Genomic DNA, 22057 nt, shown 5'->3' on the forward strand with positions numbered 1-22057 from the left:
AGCACCCAGAACAAAAGATAATCAAAAACAAGCTCTTCAAAAACAATGAATATTTTATTACACAAAGTAAAACAACAAAGCATGGATAAATAGTAGGAGAACAAAAAGTAAAAGAAAGAACAGCCTTGAGGTTACAATGAACCTAGCTAAAAAGTGAGTGGTTCACCTGCTCTCCACCATTCAAAATATATTGTAGTAGCACAGGTACCAAAAGTTGTTTTTCCACCTCCAAACTTTTACAACCCTGGCCACACTACTTCCTGTCAGGAAGTGTCATGCAGACTCTAAGCTTGGTAAACCATTGGCAAAGGTTGGATCTTAATATTAATTCTGGAGTAAAGACATCCCTCTTGAAATCTTGAGCCCAATAACTACTAGGCGTTCTGTTATTTTACTGTACATGACTGCAATCATTTTATATAATTATTTAAATTGACAATCTTACATTCAAATATCACAAACCGCTTTACAGTCCCATTTGTGCTTGCAGTGCTACTACTTCTTCTTATGCTAAGGTGGAAGAAAGTGGCAGATGTGTGAGCACACATCCAGAGGATAGGAAACAAAATGAGAAAGATGTTCTGCAAACAGGAAGAAACATACTTTGGGAAACAGTACTTTCCAAAGTTCATCATACTGCTCAAGTTCATCAACTGTTGTAACAATACATCAAAAAGCTACTCATCTTGCCAGCTGTAATGGAGATTGAAAACTTCAGTCTATTAAGTTGATGGTTCATCCATATTAAACAATTCTATGGCCTTGGTCGATCTTTCAACATATGCAGACGAAATGTTGCGGATTTTTTAGCACACTCACTAGTACTGTTAGTGGCATTTGCTGCTTTCACTTGCTATTAGGCATTATTTAGATATTCAGTGAACCTGAAAATAAACCAGTGTGGGCAAAGTCAGTCCTAGATGATTGTAGCAGCTGCATATTTTTGTTTCAAACCAATTTCTTAATGAGAAGTCAATTATTGCTGATGACGTACTTATTGCTCAAGCATAATTGTTATGCTTAATTTTAGTTGTCTCACTTGTTAAAATTCCTCATCCTGACATGCTTATTTTAGTCTTAAACAGCTGCATTTGCTGTTTTTAATGGCTTGTTATTACCAATAAGATGTGAGCCAGGCTTGGCTCAGGAAATCATTTACCAGGGATAAGCTCCTCCCCAATATCATGTCAAGCCCCCACACCTGTTGGGCTTCACTGTTGCTTGAAGTGAAGCAATGAGGCAATCGCCTCATGCATCACTCTGTTAAAGACACCATTATGTACATTTTTCTTTTTAATATCACAAAATAATAAACAAGTTAACTGTGAACATGAGAATTATATATACACATCACATTCAGTGCCTTACTTATAGTGTAACTTTTTAAAAGAGAAAAATACTAAAGTAGTGCTAGAGAAAAGTTGTGATGGTAAAAAATGCTTGTGCCTTTAGCTTCAGGAAAAGCAATGCAGCCAAGTTTTGTTTTGCATTCAATTTTTTATTATACATTTAGTTGTTTTTAATGCTAATTTTATCTGTTTTATTGTTTTAAAATGAGTATTTTTTTTGTTTTACATTTTTATCCAAAACAAATATATTGTTAGTTTATTTGTTTTGTTCAATGTTCTAAGATTGCACTGTTGTCCTTGATAGTACTCCATCATTTCAGTCCCACATTAATAACATCTCATGGACTGCATATTTCCATCTGCGTAACATTGATCATATTCACCCCTTCCTCACTCCCCACACCACTGCTATACTTGTTCATAGCCTTGTCACTTCTCATCTGGATTATTGTGTCTTTCTCACAAATCTCTTTATAAGCTTCAACTGGTTCAGAATTCAGCTGCCCCCATCATTACTAGAACCCCCTCTATTCACTGTATCACTCCCATCTTGCAGCAGCTTCATTGGCTTCCAGTTAAGTTCTGCATTCAATTCAAAATTCTTCTGTTAACTTTTAAGGCTATTCACAACCTTGCCACTCCATATCTGTCCAGCCTCCTCCATGTTGCCATTCCCTCCAGCATCCTTAGATCCTCTTCATCCATCTACTTGACTGTCCCCTTTGTCCATCTTACCACCATTCAGTTGCTCTGCTCCCCAGCTCTGGAACTCACTACCATCTGAGCTTAGAAATATTGAATCATTCTCACTTTTCTAATCTAAACTTAAAACTCATTTGTTTAGGACTGCTTTTTCTCTTTGACAACAATTGCTCTGTCTGATTTTAAATTTTGTGTTTTAGTTTTGTTTATAATGTGTGTTTCATCTATTTTTCTTCTATTCATCTAGTGTTCTTGAGTGTTTAGAAAGGCACATAGGAATAAATAATAAGTATTATTAATATTATTAATGTATTGAAGCGGCTGTACAAAAATACATATTTATTTGGACTGAGTGTATCATCTCCTGCCAAGGATATATAAGGGTAAGGCGAATGGGCAGCAAAAATGTACCTTGCCTCAAGCAGCATTCTGAAAATTACTGTGATCATTGCACTCACCAGCAGAAGCTCTCCTTTTCTGTTTCTGTTGCTGTTGTCACACTCATTTCATTAAACATGTTGGGTATACCCAGCAGCTCTCTGTCTAACTTGTTTACATTTACACCTGTGTATTCATTGTGAATTGTCTGGTTTAATAAGATATTCAAAAGAAAAAAGTGAAGGACTGAGAATTACCCATTTACTTTAGGCTTCAAATTATTTGGATGACATCCTTGGGAAAGGAAAAAAAAAATCTGCGATATAAGAATGACCTGACATGATAGAATGAAAACAATAACAAGCCATAAAATTAAATAAATTCAGTTGTTGGCAAGGATTAGTGTGTAAATAAGCAATCAGGTTGCAACAAAAACCTGAAGCCACTACAGCCTTTAGGACCAACTTTGCTCACCCCTGCATTAGATTGTAAAGTGTTCTGAAATTCTATTTGTTACCTAATAGCCTGACTATGTGGCATTTGCAACTGTAGGAGGTTAACATGAAGAGCTGCCTGCGTGAGGAGTGAATAATGAGATGTATGCAGAAGATGAAGTACTGTGTGCTGTGGAGTAGCTGAGAAGATATGATTCAGGAGATGTGGGGGGTTATGTACAGGACAGAGGATTGCAACGAGTGGCCACATGTTGACATGTGTATGACAGAGCATAGCCCATAATCATCCATAGTGTGAATTTATGTTTCAAAGTATGTTCTGAAGTTTGGAGTCAACAAATAACCTTATCTTCATCAAGTGTACTGTATGTGCATTTTTATAAAATCACAAGTTACAGTTACAGTGCTGAAAAAATTACTCTGGCATAAATACCATGATATCTCACGTAAAGGAGTACAGCAACAAAATTACAGTGAAGCATAGAAAAGCAGAGGGTGAAAAGATAATTTCTTTTGTAGTGAAAATCATTTGATTTAGATTGACCGCTGATGGATCAGAATATTCCCTACATAATTAGCGATATATTTTGTTTCAGTGAGCAAGCAAGTAAAAAGTGTGAGTAAAAATTCATAGTTGCACAAGATTGTGAAATAAAATATGAGATTTAAAAGAGAAGACCAACCTTTCTAATTTAACATGCAAGAAATAAACATTTTATTTACTCTTTCCTGCCCAATACTGGTTACTTATCAATATTCGGTCTGGATTGGATTTTAGTCCTTTTCAAATTTAATTTCTTCATATAAATAATGTGCTGACTGAATGTGTAGGCTTCAGTATTTTACTAATGTAATGGTTCCAAAGATTGACCATTGAATGACAAATTATACTCATCTTTTTATAGTTTATTACAGTTAATGTAAAAGGATACTGAAAACTTTCAGGAATGTACATTTTGTATTATTCTGTAGTTCCTATTGTTGCTTTACATCTGTAAATGTGTGTAGGCTTTTTAGGTTCTATTTTTAAGGAACAGTAAACACAATGAATTAAAGTGTAAGAAGGCATTGTGATCAAAGGTTTTAATCTATATGGAATTTAATTTGAATGATTCATGCAAATTAATCCATTTTATTTTTTTCTCCTACCACCTTCTTAAGTATGTACTTCAAAGAAATGTTGTGAAAAGTGAAGAAATTAAGTAGCTTCCACCAGGGTATACTTCCTGCTTTAGCCATATTCCCAATTCTGCCACAGTAAGAACTAAGCAGTCTCTCCCCAAGGTGGACTAGAAGAAAGCAGGTTAAAAATAATGGATGAACGGAATAATAATGCCTTTAGTACAAATAAAAATAGATGGGTGGATTAGAATGACTTTAACAAGCTGAATTGGAAATAACTGGAAAAATGGTTTACAAAAATACATCAATAAAGTGAATGAACGTAGAACAATGTACAGAAAAAAGTACAGATGAAAATTTTACATTATTTTTGAACAACTTTTATCAGGGTCATACACAGCCTTTCTTACTATCATTTGGTACAAGATGGTAACCAGTACTAAACAGTATAAGATCCATGATAGTACACATGTATGTATATGCCTTCACTCAATGATATCCTGTGGGGAAAAAGCCAAAATCTCTCAAGAAAATCCATACAAATACTACAAAAAATGCAAATTCCTTATAAAAGGCATTGCAGACAGGAGTCAGAGAATGTTTAACATTTGTGGGGATGCAGTAAATACAATCAATACTCAGTATTCCACAATGATTTATACTTTAAATGTTTATGCACATATATATGGAATTCTTTGCTAAATAAACATACTTCAACCTAAACGAGCTGTGTTACGCAGTTTTGCCCGGGCAATTTCGAAAGACAATGGGCCACTGTTATAGTACTTTTGGTTAATCGGTTGTATCAGAAGAACTAACTAAGTACTTTTCTGCATATAATATTCTTTTTTTTTTACCAACGCATAATATTATTGAAGTGCAATATTGTGTGTAAATATTAAGGCTTTGAACCTAGTGCTTCAAATTCTGAAAATGTGGGTTCAAATTCTGCTACTCACACAATATAACCATGAACAAGACACTTCACCTGCCTGTGCTCCAAATGGGGAAATAAAAAAAAAAATAAAAACCAACCGCATCTTAAGTTTGTAAGTCAGGTTGGATAAAGGCACCACTCAAAAATAATAATATTATTAGATCACTGGATCTACTTACTCTTGAACATGCAATACACAATGGCCCATGAGTAAAACATTCCTGTGTTAGATCAATTCCTGTCTTTCCCAGTGACTCGGCTTTTGCTGATTGTCACTGCAAAACACAAGTTTAGAGGAAAGGGCACTTACAGTTAGATCCATAAATATTTGGACAGAGACAACTTTTTTCTAATTTTGGTTCTGTATATTACCACAATGAATTTTAAATGAAACAACTCAGATGCAGTTGAAGTACAGATTTTCAGCTTTAATTCAGTGGGTTGAACAAAAAGATTGCATAAAAATGTGAGGCAACTAAAGCATTTTTTAACACAATCCCTTAATTTCAGGAGCTCAAAAGTAATTGGACAATTGACTCAAAGGCTATTTCATGGGCAGGTGTGGGCAAGTCCGTCGTTATGTCATTATCAATTAAGCAGATAAAAGGCCTGGAGTTGATTTGAGGTGTGGTGCTTGCATGTGGAAGATTTTGCTGTGAACAGACAACATGCAGTCAAAGGAGCTCTCCATGCAGGTGAAAGAAGCCATCCTTAAGCTGCGAAAACAGAAAAAACCCATCCGAGAAATTGCTACAATATTACGAGTGGCAAAATCTACAGTTTGGTACATCCTGAGAAAGAAAGCAAGCACTGGTGAACTCAGCAAGCAAAAGACCTGGACATCCACGAAGACAACAGTGGTGGATGATCGCAGAATCATTTCCATGGTGAAGAGAAACCCCTTCACAACAGCCAACCAAGTGAACAACACTCTCCAGGGGGTAGGCGTATTGATATCCAAGTCTACCATAAAGAGAAGACTGCATGAAAGTAAATACAGAGGGTGCACTGCAAGGTGCAAGCCACTCATAAGCCTCAAGAATAGAAAGGCTAGATTGGACTTTGCTAAAGAACATCTAAAAAAGCCAGCACAGTTCTGGAAAAACATTCTTTGGACAGATGAAACCAAGATCAACCTCTACCAGAATGATGGCAAGAAAAAAAGTATGGAGAAGGTGTAGAACAGCTCATTATCCAAAGCATACCACATCATCTGTAAAACACGGTGGAGGCAGTGTGATGGCTTGGGCATGCATGGCTGCCAGTGGCACTGGGACACTAGTGTTTATTGATGATGTGACACAGGACAGAAGCAGCTGAATGAATTCTGAGGTGTTCAGAGACATACTGTCTGCTCAAATCCAGCTAAATGCAGTCAAATTGATTTGGCAGCATTTCATGATACAGATGGACAATGACCCAAAACATACAGCCAAAGCAACCCAGGAGTTTATTAAAGCAAAGAAGTGGAAAATTCTTGAAAGGCCAAGTCAGTCACCTGATCTTAACCCAATTGAGCATGCATTTCACTTGTTGAAGACTAAACTTCAGACAGAAAGGCCGACAAACAAACAGCAACTGAAAGCCGCTGCAGTAAAGGCCTGGCAGAGCATTAAAAAGGAGGAAACCCAGCATCTGGTGATGTCCATGAGTTCAAGACTTCAGGCTGTCATTGCCAGCAAAGGGTTTTCAACCAAGTATTAGAAATGAACATTTTATTTCCAGTTATTTAATTTGTCCAATTACTTTTGAGCTCCTGAAATAAAGGGATTATGTTAAAAAAAATGCTTTACATTTTTATGCAATCTTTTTGTTTAACCCACTGAATTAAAGCTGAAAATCTGCACTTCAACTGCATCTGAGTTGATTCATTTAAAATTCATTGTGGTAATGTACAGAACCAAAATTAGAAAAAAGTTGTCTCTGTCCAAATATTTATGGACCTAACTGTATTCATTTGAATTTGGGTAATCAGTAGGAATAATCTACTCTATATACATTAAATCCTAAGCCTAAAAGTGCAAAGATTTTGTGCAACGATTTTACGTGACTTTTTATGTCACGTTTTAAATTGGGCTTATTTTAAAACCTACATATATATGTTTGGTATCATTCTTTTCAGAATTTATCTAACTTTAATGTGATGTTTAGAACATTAGAACGTTAGAACACTCTAGACGAGAACAGGCCATTCAGCCCAACAAAGCTCGCCAGTCCTATCCACTTGTTTCCTTGTTAGATTTTCAAATTCTTATTCTGTTTTTAAATTATAAACTAAAATATCAAGAAAGTCATGTTTTTTATTTTTGATCGAGTAAACTTTCTTTCACAGGAACAAACAATTAAAAAAAATTATCCATTCATAACACCAATGTTTGTATTTAAGTGATTTAGTTAGCTGAAGGTCAAGTTACGATAACCCATTGCATACCACTATAGTTTTCACGTGATTTTTTCTGTTATTCAAATGAGTAATTTAAAAAAAAAAAGTTTTTTAACAATAAGAATGTCAGTTAAAATGAATGGATCATTTACTTAGTCTCTTATAAATACTCATCGAGCACAGTGGACCTCAGTTTAATGGGAATACTCTAATAGGTAAGAGAGTAAATACTGTATTTTATTCTCATTTCAAGATTATTACTCTGTTAAATAATAATAAATTTTTATTTTACATATTTATAGAATTTCATGATTTTGACTCCAATAAATAATAATTTTTCTTTTATACATTTACAGATTTTACTAATATTCTGGTCGCAATCAGAGGTTGGGTGCCAAAGGCTTGCCCCCCTAGTGAGTATATATAACTATCATTATTAGATGTTGTTGTGATGTGAAATTTTGCATAAGTTGATAAATATTTTGTATGTCTTTATTTGTAACTTAGACAAAGCAATGTCATATTAGTGTTACTATCCATCCATTATCCAACCCGCTATTTCCAAACTACAGGGTCACGGGGGTCTGCTGGAGCCAATCCCAGTCAACACAGGGCACAAGGCAGGAAACAAACCCCAGGCAGGGTGCCAGCCCACCACAGATATTAATGTTACATTATTGATAATAACAGCAATGGTTTGGTGGTTTAAGAACCCCTTCCCCCCATTTAGGGTAATTTTACAACAGGGTTGGGGGGGAAGTGCCTCAAACAAGTTTGGTATTTCTCTGCTAAAGTCTCTCACTCAACCCCCACAGGAAAGCCAGGCTGCCTAACTGCCAAGCTTTACCTTAACATATGGTTTGGAGGGCAGGTGTGAAGGTATTCTATCCATTGGTCTGAATTATGGCTGTTTGGAACTGGCTTGTATCAAAAGCTTTTAAGTACTATGATGCCCTATTGGCTCTAGGGGTTGGACAGAAAACCTATAAATCTGCTTGCTTTACCTCACCCTCTCACTCTCTTACCAGACTGATGAAAGACCATCACACACCATGAACTGAAAAGGACAACACAATGAAGAGCACAGCTCGGCAGACATATTGAGACAGGCATGCAGCCTGTTCTAAAGAAAGCTGACCACAAAATGATGCCTTAACTAGAGATATTTTAAGTAACTACCAAGTCTGTGTGCCGCCTGAAACTAAGCATCACCATTTATCAGGTTGAATCATTGCAAATATTCAAATGTAGTTTGCATATTGTTATTATTTATGAATATTATCAATAATACATTGTTTAAATTGTAACTTAACTCCTGCTTCTCTTTTACTACACCTAATTTCCTGAGATTATACATGTAGAAGGGAAGGTGGGGAGAAGTTATATGGTACAGTACCTTATAAACAGTGGTAAGTCTAGGAGATTTGAGGCATTCTGACAAAGACTACATATTAATAATACAAAAGGGGAAAGTAGAGTAATATATTACCCTACCAAGACAAAACAGATGTTTACAACTTTGATTTGTTTACATTATTCACTCAAGTACAGTATTCCTTTTTGTGTTTTAATCACTTCTGTGTAGTCCCCCTTTAAATTCTGCAACTTTAAATATTTATTCAAAAAAGTGCTTAAACTGGATATACAAGTGCTGCTACTCTATGTGCTAAATTAATGTATTAATTTGAAGAGCGAGGGCGATGGAGCAGTAGCTTCAAGATTTACAACACTATTTCTGTGGCTTCCACAAAAAGATTCAAGTTCCACACTCAACTGGAATCTAAGCTGCCTGAATATTTCATCCAGATTCTATAACAGTTGCCAAGGTTTCCATATCAACTCCATGACTTAATAGCTTGTTGCAGATTTCCAAGACTCTTTTCGTAAAGAACTCTTTCCTGGTTTCAGTCTTTAATGCACACCCCTTAACCTCCACCAGTGCCCTTGGACATGTAATTGAATAATCAATTAAAAGCAAACTGCAGGGTCAGCTTTAATTAATATTTTTGAGAACTTTGAAAATCTGGTTGCAATTAGGCTTTCACTAAAGACTAGAGAGGTTTAATTTTCTTAAACTAACATGTGCACAGTGCTTTAGATATTTTCATGTTCAAAATGTTCATTACAGTCTGAGCATAACAGAGTACAACATGCCTTGATATCACTTATTGTGGACTTTGCTTTTTTTAAATGCTACTGTAGATCGTCTTGATGATGAAAATGCTGTGCCTATGTAAACCCCTAAAACACTTTTCAGAGGTTGCTTCAGGTAAGACAGCATCACTAAACATGCATTGATAATTAATGTTCCTTTTTCATGTGCGTAGTACTTTACTCGTTTCTACATTAAATTACATGTTCCAAGAAGCTGTCCAGTTTTGAAGATTGTCCAGTTTTCTTCAGTTGCTTTTGGTATCTCCTCAATATGTACTTTCCCTCCAATTTGAGTGTCCTGAGCAAATTTTAAAAATTTACCAACCATATCAGAATCAATTTCATTTTTATTAATTAGGAAAATCAATAATCCAAGGACAGATTTCTGAGGGCTTCCTCTGATTACCTCATCCCACATGGTGCATTCTACTCTCATCTGTGCTCTTTGTTTCCAATTAAATAACTAATTTGATGCATTGTTTTATAAGCTGCATTAGATACCAATGGCTTCTAGTTTCAAATTGTACCTTCATGTACAAAATGTATCAAAGTTTTTTTTTTTTGTTTAATCTAAATAATTTATGCAATTTGCTTTGTACTACTCCAGTTGCCCATTCAAAGCATCTAATCAATTTGTTTGGTAGGATCTCTCACTCATAAACTAATTAATTTCTAATTGTAGTTTCCATAACTTTGAATTGCTAAAAATTAAATTAGCAAGCAAGTTTTGTGCCTTGTCTCTTAGACACTTCAATTGTCACATTAACAACTTTCTAGTCGTCACATACTTCTCTCATCCGTAGTGAAAGACAACAACTTTAGTTTTTCTCAACATTTCCTATCAGAGACAGGAATTGCATTAGTCTTTAGCATATCAAGGGACTGAAGTAACTCTTCTATTTTAAATGTTGTAAACCTAAAGTATAGCTTTACTTAAGGCTTTACTATAACCTTTATTACATCAGCAGCACTGTAGCTATCTTAACAACATTCTCTATGGACAAGCTGATCATCATCATTATCATCATCTTAGTCATTGTTACCCATTACCATGTTTGCCCATTCATAAACCATCATTAAAGAGATTAACCACCATTTACCATAAACGGACAAGTGATGGTTGGTCAACTGGTGTCATAAAGCAACTTTTTTTTGTGTTTTCACTGACCTTCATGAAATGACCAGCAGCAATTTTATAAGTAAAAGCTCAGCAAGCCTTATAATGCATTACAGATATTTTATCAGTAAACATCCTAATTCAAGCTAATCTAGCTTTCATTTTTCAATAGGGGTAAGATTGACCATTTTAAGCTATTATGATGGTGGTGCATTGTCCTTCATGTTGCAGCCGATTTCTCAATAGCCAGACATACAACAAAGCAGTCCATTTTACAAAAGACAGTATTTAAGGAGTCAGTCAGGCAAAAACATGACAGAGAGAAGTGGTAAAATGAATACCATTAGAAGGAATGTTAAACCATAAAAAATTATATTTTTACTAACATTATTATAGTATAGAATGTTGAGGGATTTTTTTCTCTTTGTATTTCTTCAAGACAAATGATGTATTATAAAGGGCATGCTCAATAAGAAAACTCTGCCTGTACTATAACTGAAAGATGAATTTAAATTATATGTAAGACTCATCATGTCCAAAGCTAACACTAAGTGAGAAGAAAATGTGTCTTATACCACAGCATTACAGGCAAAAGGCAGATGATTGACTTTATACAGTAGCTGTGTCATCCCGTCTGCAACAATAACATTTTTGACATTAAAAGAACTTCTAGTCTATCAACAGATCATCATTTCATGGTGACAGAGTTCATCCCAGACCATGCAGCTAAGCCAAAGAAACCTCTTAAAATGCATGAAACTGTGCTCACACGTTCCACTCAAATGTATTATATACTGTTATTATTAAGATGACAAATCCAGTGCTTAAGTAAATAATCAAGATAAATAATTAGACTCTACCAAAATACAAAAAATACAACATGTGTACTATTACTTTCGTAAATAAACCAATTCAGTCATGAGATGGCTAGCAATATGATGCGCATATACTGTAGCTACAACTGTAAATATCACGTTGAAGTACATTCATCAAATAAGAGTAGCAACTGCTGCAGAAAGAAATACAGATTATTTTTTTATATGTGAACTGCTAGAAATGTTGCTGAATGACACAGAATTAATAAACCACATTTCTTTCAGACCAATGATCCATACTACCAGCAGCTACTAATTATCTAAGCCACAACCAACATCTCCACAAAAAAGATGCACACTATAAAAGCCCCCCACTCCCTATAAAATACTATGTAAGATTATACTGAATGTATTGTGAGTTATTCAAGGTGTCCATCCCTAGAATCTGCATGAGATTTGTCTATAATATCATACCTTAGACAGTCACTAAAATATTGAGATAACAAGAGGATACGCATTCTCATACAACAACAGAATCACCTAAATATAATTGGTTTGTATTTTGATACTTAATTGCCATTTGTATATACTGTATTACATATAATAATCTACTTCCAGACATAATGATATTTGACAAAAATCTCTTTCTATAATGGAAATAATGTAAGATTAATTTTACATAAAATGTAAAGTGCACATTTGAGGGCCAGGCTCTGTGTGTTTTAATTAATAATTTGAATGAATGGAAAATACCTTTGGAAAAATACAAAATACAGCTACCATGCATGTGAATAATTAATTTACAAGACAACAGCTCCCAAGACCTGGTAATCTGGAACAAAGGCCTAATTATCCTATAATCTCCCTCTCTGTATGATGTAAATAAAAAATACACCATAGTACTTTTTAATATTTTTTTTGTTGGTTGTTTCTCATATGAAAATGTATTTGACCACTCATTAACTAAAATTTTATTTTTAAGATTTAATCTGACAAATGTCAAGAAATTTGAAATGATATCTCTTCTAGAAAAATCACATTAAGGCAACAATGTCAGCAACCATAGTTATAATACTGTAGCTTTAAGAACTAAATAACAGTAAGAAAGTATTTTTAAAACTTGATATTAATGTGCAGATTAGGTGAATTTGCTCACATTGTCAACAATATATTTTTCAGTAATTACAAAAATTACTTAATTCATGCTATTTACTAGTGATTAAGAAATAACATGTAAATTAGCAATATATAATTTGTTAGTCTGCCGTAGTTTGTTCCTTGTTTTAGTATTTATCTATAACTACAAATTCATAAAAAGTAATATTACACAAGGTATTTTTAATAGGTTACATCACCCACATTTTCAAATAACAATACCTTTTTATTTCTCACATCTAACAGCACTGAACTGATCATGATAAAAAAAAATTTTGTTTACAACTTGAATTTTACCCTACAACCTAAGACAGGTAAAATATATGGAGCAAAAAAAAGAAAAATGAAATGCTATGCTTATTTTCTAATAAACATATCAGAATGGCAAATCAGAAGACAAAACAATAGCTGTTGATGATTAAAAGAGCTGCTCACATTTCACTAATAAGTAGTATTACACAAAGATTATTTAAATGTTTGAAAAGTACAGATTCTTTGCAATTCAGTTCAATTTATCCCTTGCCCCTTAAAAAATAACTGATGATTATGGTTGCACCATGCCAAGATATCCTTAGATAGACAATGAGTTACCCTGAGTCAGACAGCCAAGGCATCAAGTGAATAGAGTCAAGAGTACTAAAACAGTAATGACTGCAACTAGTTACTATGTCTGATTTTCCTGGACAACATACCAAGAACAACCAAAGACGCAGACAGTGTATGCAGATAATTCCCATTATTTTTTTTTCACTCTTTCATCATATTTATGGATTCTTAAAAGCATAAATCATTAAGAGTGCTGATTCAGACTGCTGCTACAATAAAAGCAGATTTAAAACAATGCTGCACATATAAATTGAAATTCCATATTAACACAGAAATATTAAGTCACACATGATCCAAAGAACTTCACTCTCAAAAATAGTGGACAAAATCTAAAATTCATTGCAATCTGCACATACAGTACCTGGAATCAGTGATCACATATATCTCTCTGTCGACTTCTTGAAATAACCATTTAATATCAGTTCCTTGTAAGGCAACCAGTAATCTCCTAAATTTGGGCAGCCAATCTCTAAATTTAGATTTAACACTAGAATCAGAATTTTGCACTGCTTCTGCGAGCGAGAACGAATCCAAGGGATGCTGAGATACTGTTTTAGTATTTACAGTATTCAAAATACTATATTAAGTTAAAACAATATTTTTCTATATAAATTGTTTATAAAGTTATAGAATTAAATATTTTATAGATTATGATGGTAAATAAGACAGCAAGATGGATTGAGTGTAAGGCTGTATATCATTTTCATAATATGAGCTGCTCACACATCAAAAAAAGGGTGCATTGGATTCACTTTTGTTTTGTCGTTTGTGTGTTCTGTGCCGCTTCTGCATGTTATCAGCATCTGTCTCCTTGACCATTTTTTGTGTCCTTTCACAGTGGGCTGACAGCTCCCGTTTCATTTTTCTTACACTTGAAGTTGAATAAAATAACTACTGGTACTCCCTATTGTGTCAGTAGTGTCAAAAACTGTGACATAAGTGGTTTTGTCGTGGAAAAGGGATAGTTAGTTGTTGTCAGGTGTGAACTGGAGGACAAACTGAAACCTGGCTTCCAAAGTTCAATTCTCATGGCTTGTGGTGGTAGTAGGGTTCTTTATGTTGTAAAAGGCGCTATATAGCACCCGACCCGGCACAGACCACGCGGAGGCATGTGTATAAAACACACAGGCTTTATTTTCTTTTCTTCAGCCGTGGGGCACGTCTTCCCCGTGTCCCACAGGCCCAACACAGTTCCCAAAGCACAAGATACAGCACAAACAACCCTTCCTGGCACCACCACTCCTCCCAGGCAACCTCGTCCTCTTCCTCCCGATTCTGGCCACGAATGGAGGGAGGTTGCCTGCTTTATAGCCCACCCAGAAGTGCTCCAGGTGCCTGACCAGCTGATCTTAATTGCACCTCCGGGTGGGGCTGGTAAGTCGCCCATTGTGGCGGCTGGCTCTCCGCAGCACCCCCTAGCGGCCACCCCATCTCCCAACTGGGCTGTGGTAGACTCCATGTCCCATGGAGCCACGGGGGAGACTGAGGAAGGACCCACGGCCAGGGAGGCTGCCCCAGGCCGGGAGGCATTGCACTGTCCATGGTGGCTCCCCCGGGACGGATGCAGCAGAGGCGTCCCGGCCGAGCATGGGACCCGGCTGTCCGTCACAATGTATAAAAACACAGAAAAATGTCATCAGTCACATTTTACGAATTTAAGAGTTATAACAATCAGACATTTAAAGTTCAGGACATTAGGAGAAGTCAAGGAAGGAAAGGAGCATGACATGCACACTATTGAAATAATTAAAGATTTAAAAACCTAGAAGTCAATTGGAGTGGGCCAGTGCGTTAATCAGTTTTCTACAAGGGTCCAAACAAAACTGGGTACATCCTACTGATTTTAAACACACAAGAATAAACAGTGCATCCTAATATTCTGTATACATTTATCCATGTATGATATTAAAGGTCTGTTTCCGTACTGTTTCCGGACTTTTAGTTTGGTCAGTAGTCAAACAGCAGTACCAAAAGGGAACAATATATTCCAAAAACAGGAATAGGAGACCAATTCATCATCACAAACCAGCTTTCTTCAAACATCATAAACAGATTAGCTGACATTAGCATATGGCTCACCTGGCTATCCGACTGCACATAATCCTGGATGATAACCCCTAAAACTCATACTGTACTACAGACAGCTAGAATATTTTGATCAATGAAAAAATGTTGATGGATATTCATAAAGGTGAGATGCAACACTTTACATTTCTTCGAATTGATCTTTATTTAATGCTCTTCAACACAGTGACCTAGATCATTTAAAGACTGTTATAAAGCTAACATTATTTCCAATGGTGTATGATGTCTATGATAGTATCATTAATCAAAGCCAGGAAGACAACAGGCCCTAGTCTACTCCTTTGTACAACTATACCAGTAGTATGTTCCCAATCTGAAAAGTGCGCCTACTAAAAGAATCACTGATGACAGTCAGTCATAAAAATGATTATCCATGGGATCAGACCTGGTCTCACACCTAGATCACGTATGCAATACACTGCTAAGGTACGTTATGTCAACGGCCTTTACAAACTCAGTTGTAATTAGTTTACACACCAAAATTTGGACTGTACTGACTCAAAATCAGACAGCATTTATTTTTTATGAAGGATATCGGGAAATAGGAATTTCTTCTGCGATTGTCACGAAAGAATGCAAGCAAATCAATCATCAAGTTTAAACTCGTACAAGTCAAAATCAAAGGCAAAAAAACAAAGCAATTTGAATACCAGGGAGTCTTTTAACAAGGATTAGAGTCATACAACAATACTGTTTCTAACCAATGAACTGGTGCAAAAAGGATGCAGTCTTTCAAGTGACGACACACATCACGCATTACCGAGTCATTCTGGGATAAATAGCTAGGGCAACAGCCAAACTACCACTCCCAAACTGATGCCGCTCGTAAAAAACAAATATGGTGATTCCCACAACAATACAGTAAAAATTTTCAAATTTTTCACTTTACTGCAAAAAAATGTTAAAAAGATGCAATATTTACAATCCCTAAAATTCAAAACCCTTAACTGGATGCATCCTTATTGAAAATCCATCCAGGAGAGGCTACAAAACAAATGAATATGTGCACCAAAGGAAAGATGTCAGATCAAGCAAAACACATTTCATTTACTTTTAATGGAATCCAAATTAAACAATATGGCATCACAGAATAGTACAACCATTAAATGAAACATAGAAATAAGGAAAATAATGAGATGATCCCTGTTCAAATGTTTGCATACCATTAGTTCTTAATAATGTATATTGCTGCCATTAGCATTTTTTGATAAATGTGGATGAGGTCCTTGATTTTCTCAGGTGGTAAAGCTGCCCATTCTTTTTGGCAAAAAGCCTCCAAGTCCTGTGAATTCTTGGGTTGTCTTGCATGAACTGAACTGAACTGAGTGCTTCCAGACTGATGAATGCAAATTGTCTTCCAATATTTTCAGGTAACATGCTGCATTCATCAGAGATCCACCACCATGCTTCTAAGTAGAGATGGTGCACTTTTTGTCATAGGCCTTGTTGCTTCCTCTAAAAGCATAGCGTTTATGGTTGTAACCATAAAATTGAATTTTGGTCTCATCACTCCAAAGGACTTTGTTCCAGAAGTTTTAAGGCTTGTCTAGATGATGTCTGGCTTATTGTAATCAGGCTGTTTTGTGATATTGGTATAGTAAGAGCTTTTTTCTTGCAACTCAACTCTGCAGCCCATTTTTGTTCAAGTACTTCCTTGTTGTGCATCATTATATAGCAACATCACTTGTATGCAGAGAAGCTTGTATCTCCCCTGAAGTAGCTTGTGGGTTTTTCTTGGCATCTCAACAAATGATCCCAGAAGTTGTGGCTGAAATCTTGGTTGGTCTACCTGACCTTGGCTTGGTAACAACAGAAACCCTAACTTTACACTTTTTATCAGAGTTTGAACACTACTGACAACCATTTTCAGATCTCTGGATATCGTTTTATATCCTTTCCCGATTTATACAATTCGAAAACCTTTTCTCGCAGGTCCTTTGATTGTGCTTTCCCTGTAGCTCGGTACCCAGCAAAGTCAGTGCAGCTCTGCATGAATTTAAATTTACTATTCAGACATGGACACTGATTACAATCGAAGAGGTTTCAGGTGTGGACGCTCTCCCTTAATTACCCCTAACTTGAACCTGTGTGTGTCAACTTGTCTGTATGTTATCAGCACCAACATTCAAGGGTATGTAAACTTTTGATCAGGCCCATTTGGATGATTTAAGTTATCATTGTGTTTTAAAAAGGACAAACACAATTATGCACAATGTGCAAAACACATTGCTTTGCCTGAGCACACTCCCTAATTAAAAGGAAGGTTTTCTGCATGATTGGTTATATTTTCCAAACAATGGCCAATATTTCACAAATTCTGCCAGGGTATGTTAATTTATTAGCACAACTGTATATAAAATCCACCAAACATACTTGGTAATGTGTTACAAAATGGATTTTTCATCTTCCAGTCTGCACAGGATCTAGATTAGTTTCAATATTTCTCAAGATTCTGTTTGCAAAAAAACTGTTTACATAGTTTAGAACACTGGGATATCAACAAGATCGAACTCAAACCTCAATATTTAGTGGAGACGATTTTGGGATGGGAATACTAGTGCCTTCTTTCCATTATCCAGGAACAACTCCACTTTTAAATTGACCATTAATAATATCACAAATAGGGACACTGAATTATTATGTAGACTCCTTCAATAATGCTGAAGATATCATGTCTGGACCAGAAGATATGCGACAGTTAATAGAGGAAAACTTACAATACACATTCCATATTGATATGATTGGCAATAGAAAAAAGAGAATAAAGCCGAAAAATTAAGTGGAAGAACCAATTGAAACATCTTGATAAAATTTTTGTTAATTATAATAGCAATCATCGCAAAGTCCAGCAGATCACATCTAAGCACACTGATTCGATCTTCTAATTTCATGATATTACACAAAGATGTAACTAAGTTATGCCTACTTCTAGGGTTCTCTTTGTATCCATCCCTTTCGCTCTAGATTTGTATAATAATTCTATAGCTACTCTTACTTCCCTCTGAACTTTATTTTTATAATACAGTACAGTACCTGGTCAGGACCCCTGATTCTCTATTTCAGGCTTTCTGTGTTTCATAGATTAAGAACTTAATCTTTTAAATTATCCATGGTTTACCTGAAGAATGAATGTTCACCATTTTTTATTAATTTTTTTCAACATTTGCCATGTATCCACCATTTTACAGCACCAATGGTGGACGCAGCAGATAATGACTTTTATGACTTAATTATGTACTGTATAGTGGCAGAATGATGTTTAAACACATATGACCGGATATTTCTTCAAGACTGAGTTCAACAATATATGAGGACCTTGGAATAAAGCCACTACTGCTCCTTTTCAAAGAGAGTTGGTTAATGGGATTTGGAACCCTAGTGAGGATGTGCCCTGTCTAAATGCAGCAAAGGTGGCTGTGAAGGAGGTTTGCAAACATAGCTTGACCCACTGGAGACACACTAGAAAGGCTTTATATTTTTACTGGCTTTATATCTTCAGGGATTTGAAAAGAACTACCTGTGCATGGTTACTGGAAAACGCATTTTTGTCTACTTTGCTTTGCTTGTAACTGTTCCTATTACACAGTTGGGCAAAAAGTTACAGAAAATGAACTAAAATCACAATACAACTGGCACTTTTGGTACATTTTATATATATTGTTACTATAAACGAATACAAGTTAGCCTTGATTGGAAGTTGAAGAGAAACAGATCAAAATATTTAGTATTTAGTTGTTAATAGTATTTGACTGGATTTTCAATATACTGCAACTTCAACATGCCATAGTAATAAATCAAACTGACGCCTTAACTTTATGTAAAAAAAGAATTGTGGAACAAACATATTTAAGAAGCAGGAGACCTCATTCAAATTTGATTTTAAGCTCACCTAAAGATAAATTAGTTGATTGTCTGATAGCTGGAGTTAAATGTCAAACTTTGGAGACATAAACATCTACAATATCTGTGCATGGGGCACTAGGTCATTCTATTTTATAAATAACGGATCTTGAGTTTCCTGTTTTTGTTTTTTTTTTTAAACTGAGAACAATTTTTTTAAACATATGCTAGTTTCAGCTCCTTTACCTAACTTGCATGTTTCGATGGCGTCTTTTCAACAGTTGTGAACTGCAATCCGCAGACAGCGTGTGAAAACCAAAAGCATATGCCTACAGCCCCGAAGCAGGCGGCCAAGAGTGTTGCATAACTCCCGACAGATACAAACAATAAAGTTGCGTCCGTCCCAAAAGAACAGCGTGTCCTGGCTTACATAAACCTTCAAGCCGCGGCAGGCGTCGCGGATTGTATTTTCCGAGCTCCGGAACAGCTGAAATGAACTTAGCAGTGCATAAGGTCGACCCCATCGCTCTGTTTGGCACGCGCGCTCACAGAGGAAAGGGGGCATGGGGGTTGAAAGTGTTACCACGACTCCTTCAGTATTCACCGGTAACGGCCAGCTGGAACAAGCATTTTCTCCAACGTCAAAGAAGTAGCCACACGTATCCATTGAGAAGCATTACAAAGGTGAGTAACTGTACCCACGGACTGCATAGTACCCCCCGCCGAAGATGACAAGCTGCACCACGATTGCACCTTCACCCATATAATCAGACAGCAGGCATAGGTTCGGAGGAAAAGCAACGGTGACAACTGAGCAGGCCACAAGAATCAAACACACTAATTGCGCCTTTCAATGTTGTGTCATTGTCTCTCTTCGAACTTGCAGCTGTGATACGGCACACGTTTTGTTGCAAAGTTGCTTTGGCCAAAATAAGGGAAACGGCACGTATGGCTGTTTCATATAGGCAGGATGACCCCAACATATAAGAAAGCAACCAAGTAGCACTGTTAAACGCTGCAGGTGGTTTCAAGGAGACGGTGCAGAGGAGTCAGACTGGCATCTCGATGCCGTATGAAAAAAGGAAACCCAGGCTCTCGGGCAATCTCTGTCATATTGGCACCACTTTGTGGGCAGGTACTGCTGTGCTAAAAACTCGGCAACAACCGACTGAAGAGAGCATGACAGCTCCACCAAGAAGTACAAGTTTGTATGGGCAAAACATACCAGCTTACTAAGAATTCAAAAAATAAAGTACGTGTAGACGCCCTCTTATTTATCAATCTGTCGCTTCTGGTGACTTTTCAAATAAGTCGAGTTGTTGCCACAGTCTGTCTGCATCGCTACAAACTTTCAGCGAAGCCTTGTCTGCAGTACCACTCTTGTCAATAACAACTTTTCCAAAAACCAAAACACACGAGGATGCAAGCATAACAGACCCTGTCGTTTCGTCGCTGCGGTATTGCGCTCTGTCCAATTGCCTGCAACTTGTTTTCAAGCCGAGCACATTTCGTCGTTTGCACACCGATGCACAAAATGATAATAAACTTACTTTTCCCTGGCCTGGCTGTCGGACGGTACGCTGTTACTCTTGCCTTTGGCGTACATGCTTGCAGAGAGCTCCGATTGTCACGCACCTGTCAACCCATCACAGCCTCTCTGGGCACAACCCCGTCACCATAGCGACACAAGGAGCGTCGCATTCTATTGGACACGAGGTACTCAGGGACCGCCTCGTTCACTCCGGTAACCACTCTGACAGACAGTGATTAACTCCTCCCCCTAGCTTCTCCTTCTCCGGGGAGCTCGCCAGCCTGCCTATCTGTCGGTCTTGTCGGTGTGGGGAGAAAACGCGCTCCGGAACACACACACACTTAAAAAAAAATCTTCGCTTCCACCCTGCTCTGCGTGAGGGGGAATTTGAAACCGATTGAGCAGTAGTCTTAAACAACTGGCTGTTCTCGTCAGAGACGCGTCCGCCCACCGGTAGATGAGACACAGAGAGAGAGAGAGGATCGAGCAGGCGGAGAACTGGAAAACACGCAAAACCAGGCCTGGAGGTTATTGAGGAATCGGCTACGTGCACTAACAATAAACATTTACCGAATCCGTTGACTGTAATAATTAAGCACCTCCCATACTGGCAGAACCATATGCCTACAGTTATAATAATTCAAATAAAAAATAATGCTATTTTGAAATGAAAACTTCACAGAACTTTTAAAATCCTAAAGTTCACACATTCTGAAAAATAATTCTTATAATTGGCAAGTGTTCAAAGTTGTTCTCCCAGGAGTTCATAACCATATACAATGCCGTTTGGAATCAGAGGCAGTCTGAGAAAGCAGTTTCTTATATTTTGTTGCAGTTTCCCTTAGACGATGCAGACACAGCTAACATATAACTTCTTGCTTTGTGTACAAATCAGACCAGAATAAGCTGTTCGGAAATGTAGTCTGAGGTGTAGATCAAGTTCTGAAATAAACTCTTTGTTAAAATGAATAACCCATCCACCAATTTTCAGAACCCTCTTTTCTTCATGCATTGTCACACAAAGTAGAAACCTAGCTGCTATTGGAACAAGATGAGAATCAACACCAAATTAAATGTCAATGCATTACTAGGAACATGTTTTTTTTAGGTTAGTCTGACCATTCCTGTCAAGTTAACAGCATACTGTGAACTGTTTGAAGAAAGTCAGTGACCAGAAGAAATGTGTACAAGACCAAAGAGAACATACAAATTCCACACAAAACACATTAAGACTTACCTTAAATGTTTACAGATGGCAGTGATACAAACTGAGCCTCTATGCCATAATATTCATCCATCAGTTTTTTAAATCAACTTTATAACTTGCTTATCTAAGTCCCATTGTGGGGAGATGGTGCTTTTCACAGAAGCACTGCATGTTAGGCACGAGCCAAATCTGGAGATGGTGCCAGTACGTCACAGGGCACA

The 22057-nt window shown here is 36.7% G+C and overlaps 1 protein-coding gene across 9 annotated transcripts in view; it reads right to left on the reverse strand.

Annotated features, from left to right (window-relative positions):
• Positions 1-20955, reverse strand: part of ssbp2 (single-stranded DNA binding protein 2) — a 695743-nt gene extending 674788 nt beyond the window's left edge. For 2 of the 9 annotated variants that reach the window (XM_039759279.1, XM_039759276.1), the window contains exon 1: positions 20649-20951. In XM_039759279.1, the coding sequence (XP_039615213.1) occupies positions 20649-20704 (56 nt within the window). In that variant the 5' untranslated portion in view covers positions 20705-20951. Of the gene's footprint in view, positions 1-20648 lie in introns of all 9 variants that reach the window. The other 7 variants (XM_039759280.1, XM_039759277.1, XM_039759281.1 and 4 more) reach the window with 6 other exon arrangements.
• Positions 20956-22057: the final 1102 nt, after the last annotated feature.

Source organism: Polypterus senegalus, chromosome 7 (genome assembly GCF_016835505.1).
Source record: "Polypterus senegalus isolate Bchr_013 chromosome 7, ASM1683550v1, whole genome shotgun sequence".
NCBI classification, from domain to species: Eukaryota; Metazoa; Chordata; class Cladistia; order Polypteriformes; family Polypteridae; genus Polypterus; species Polypterus senegalus.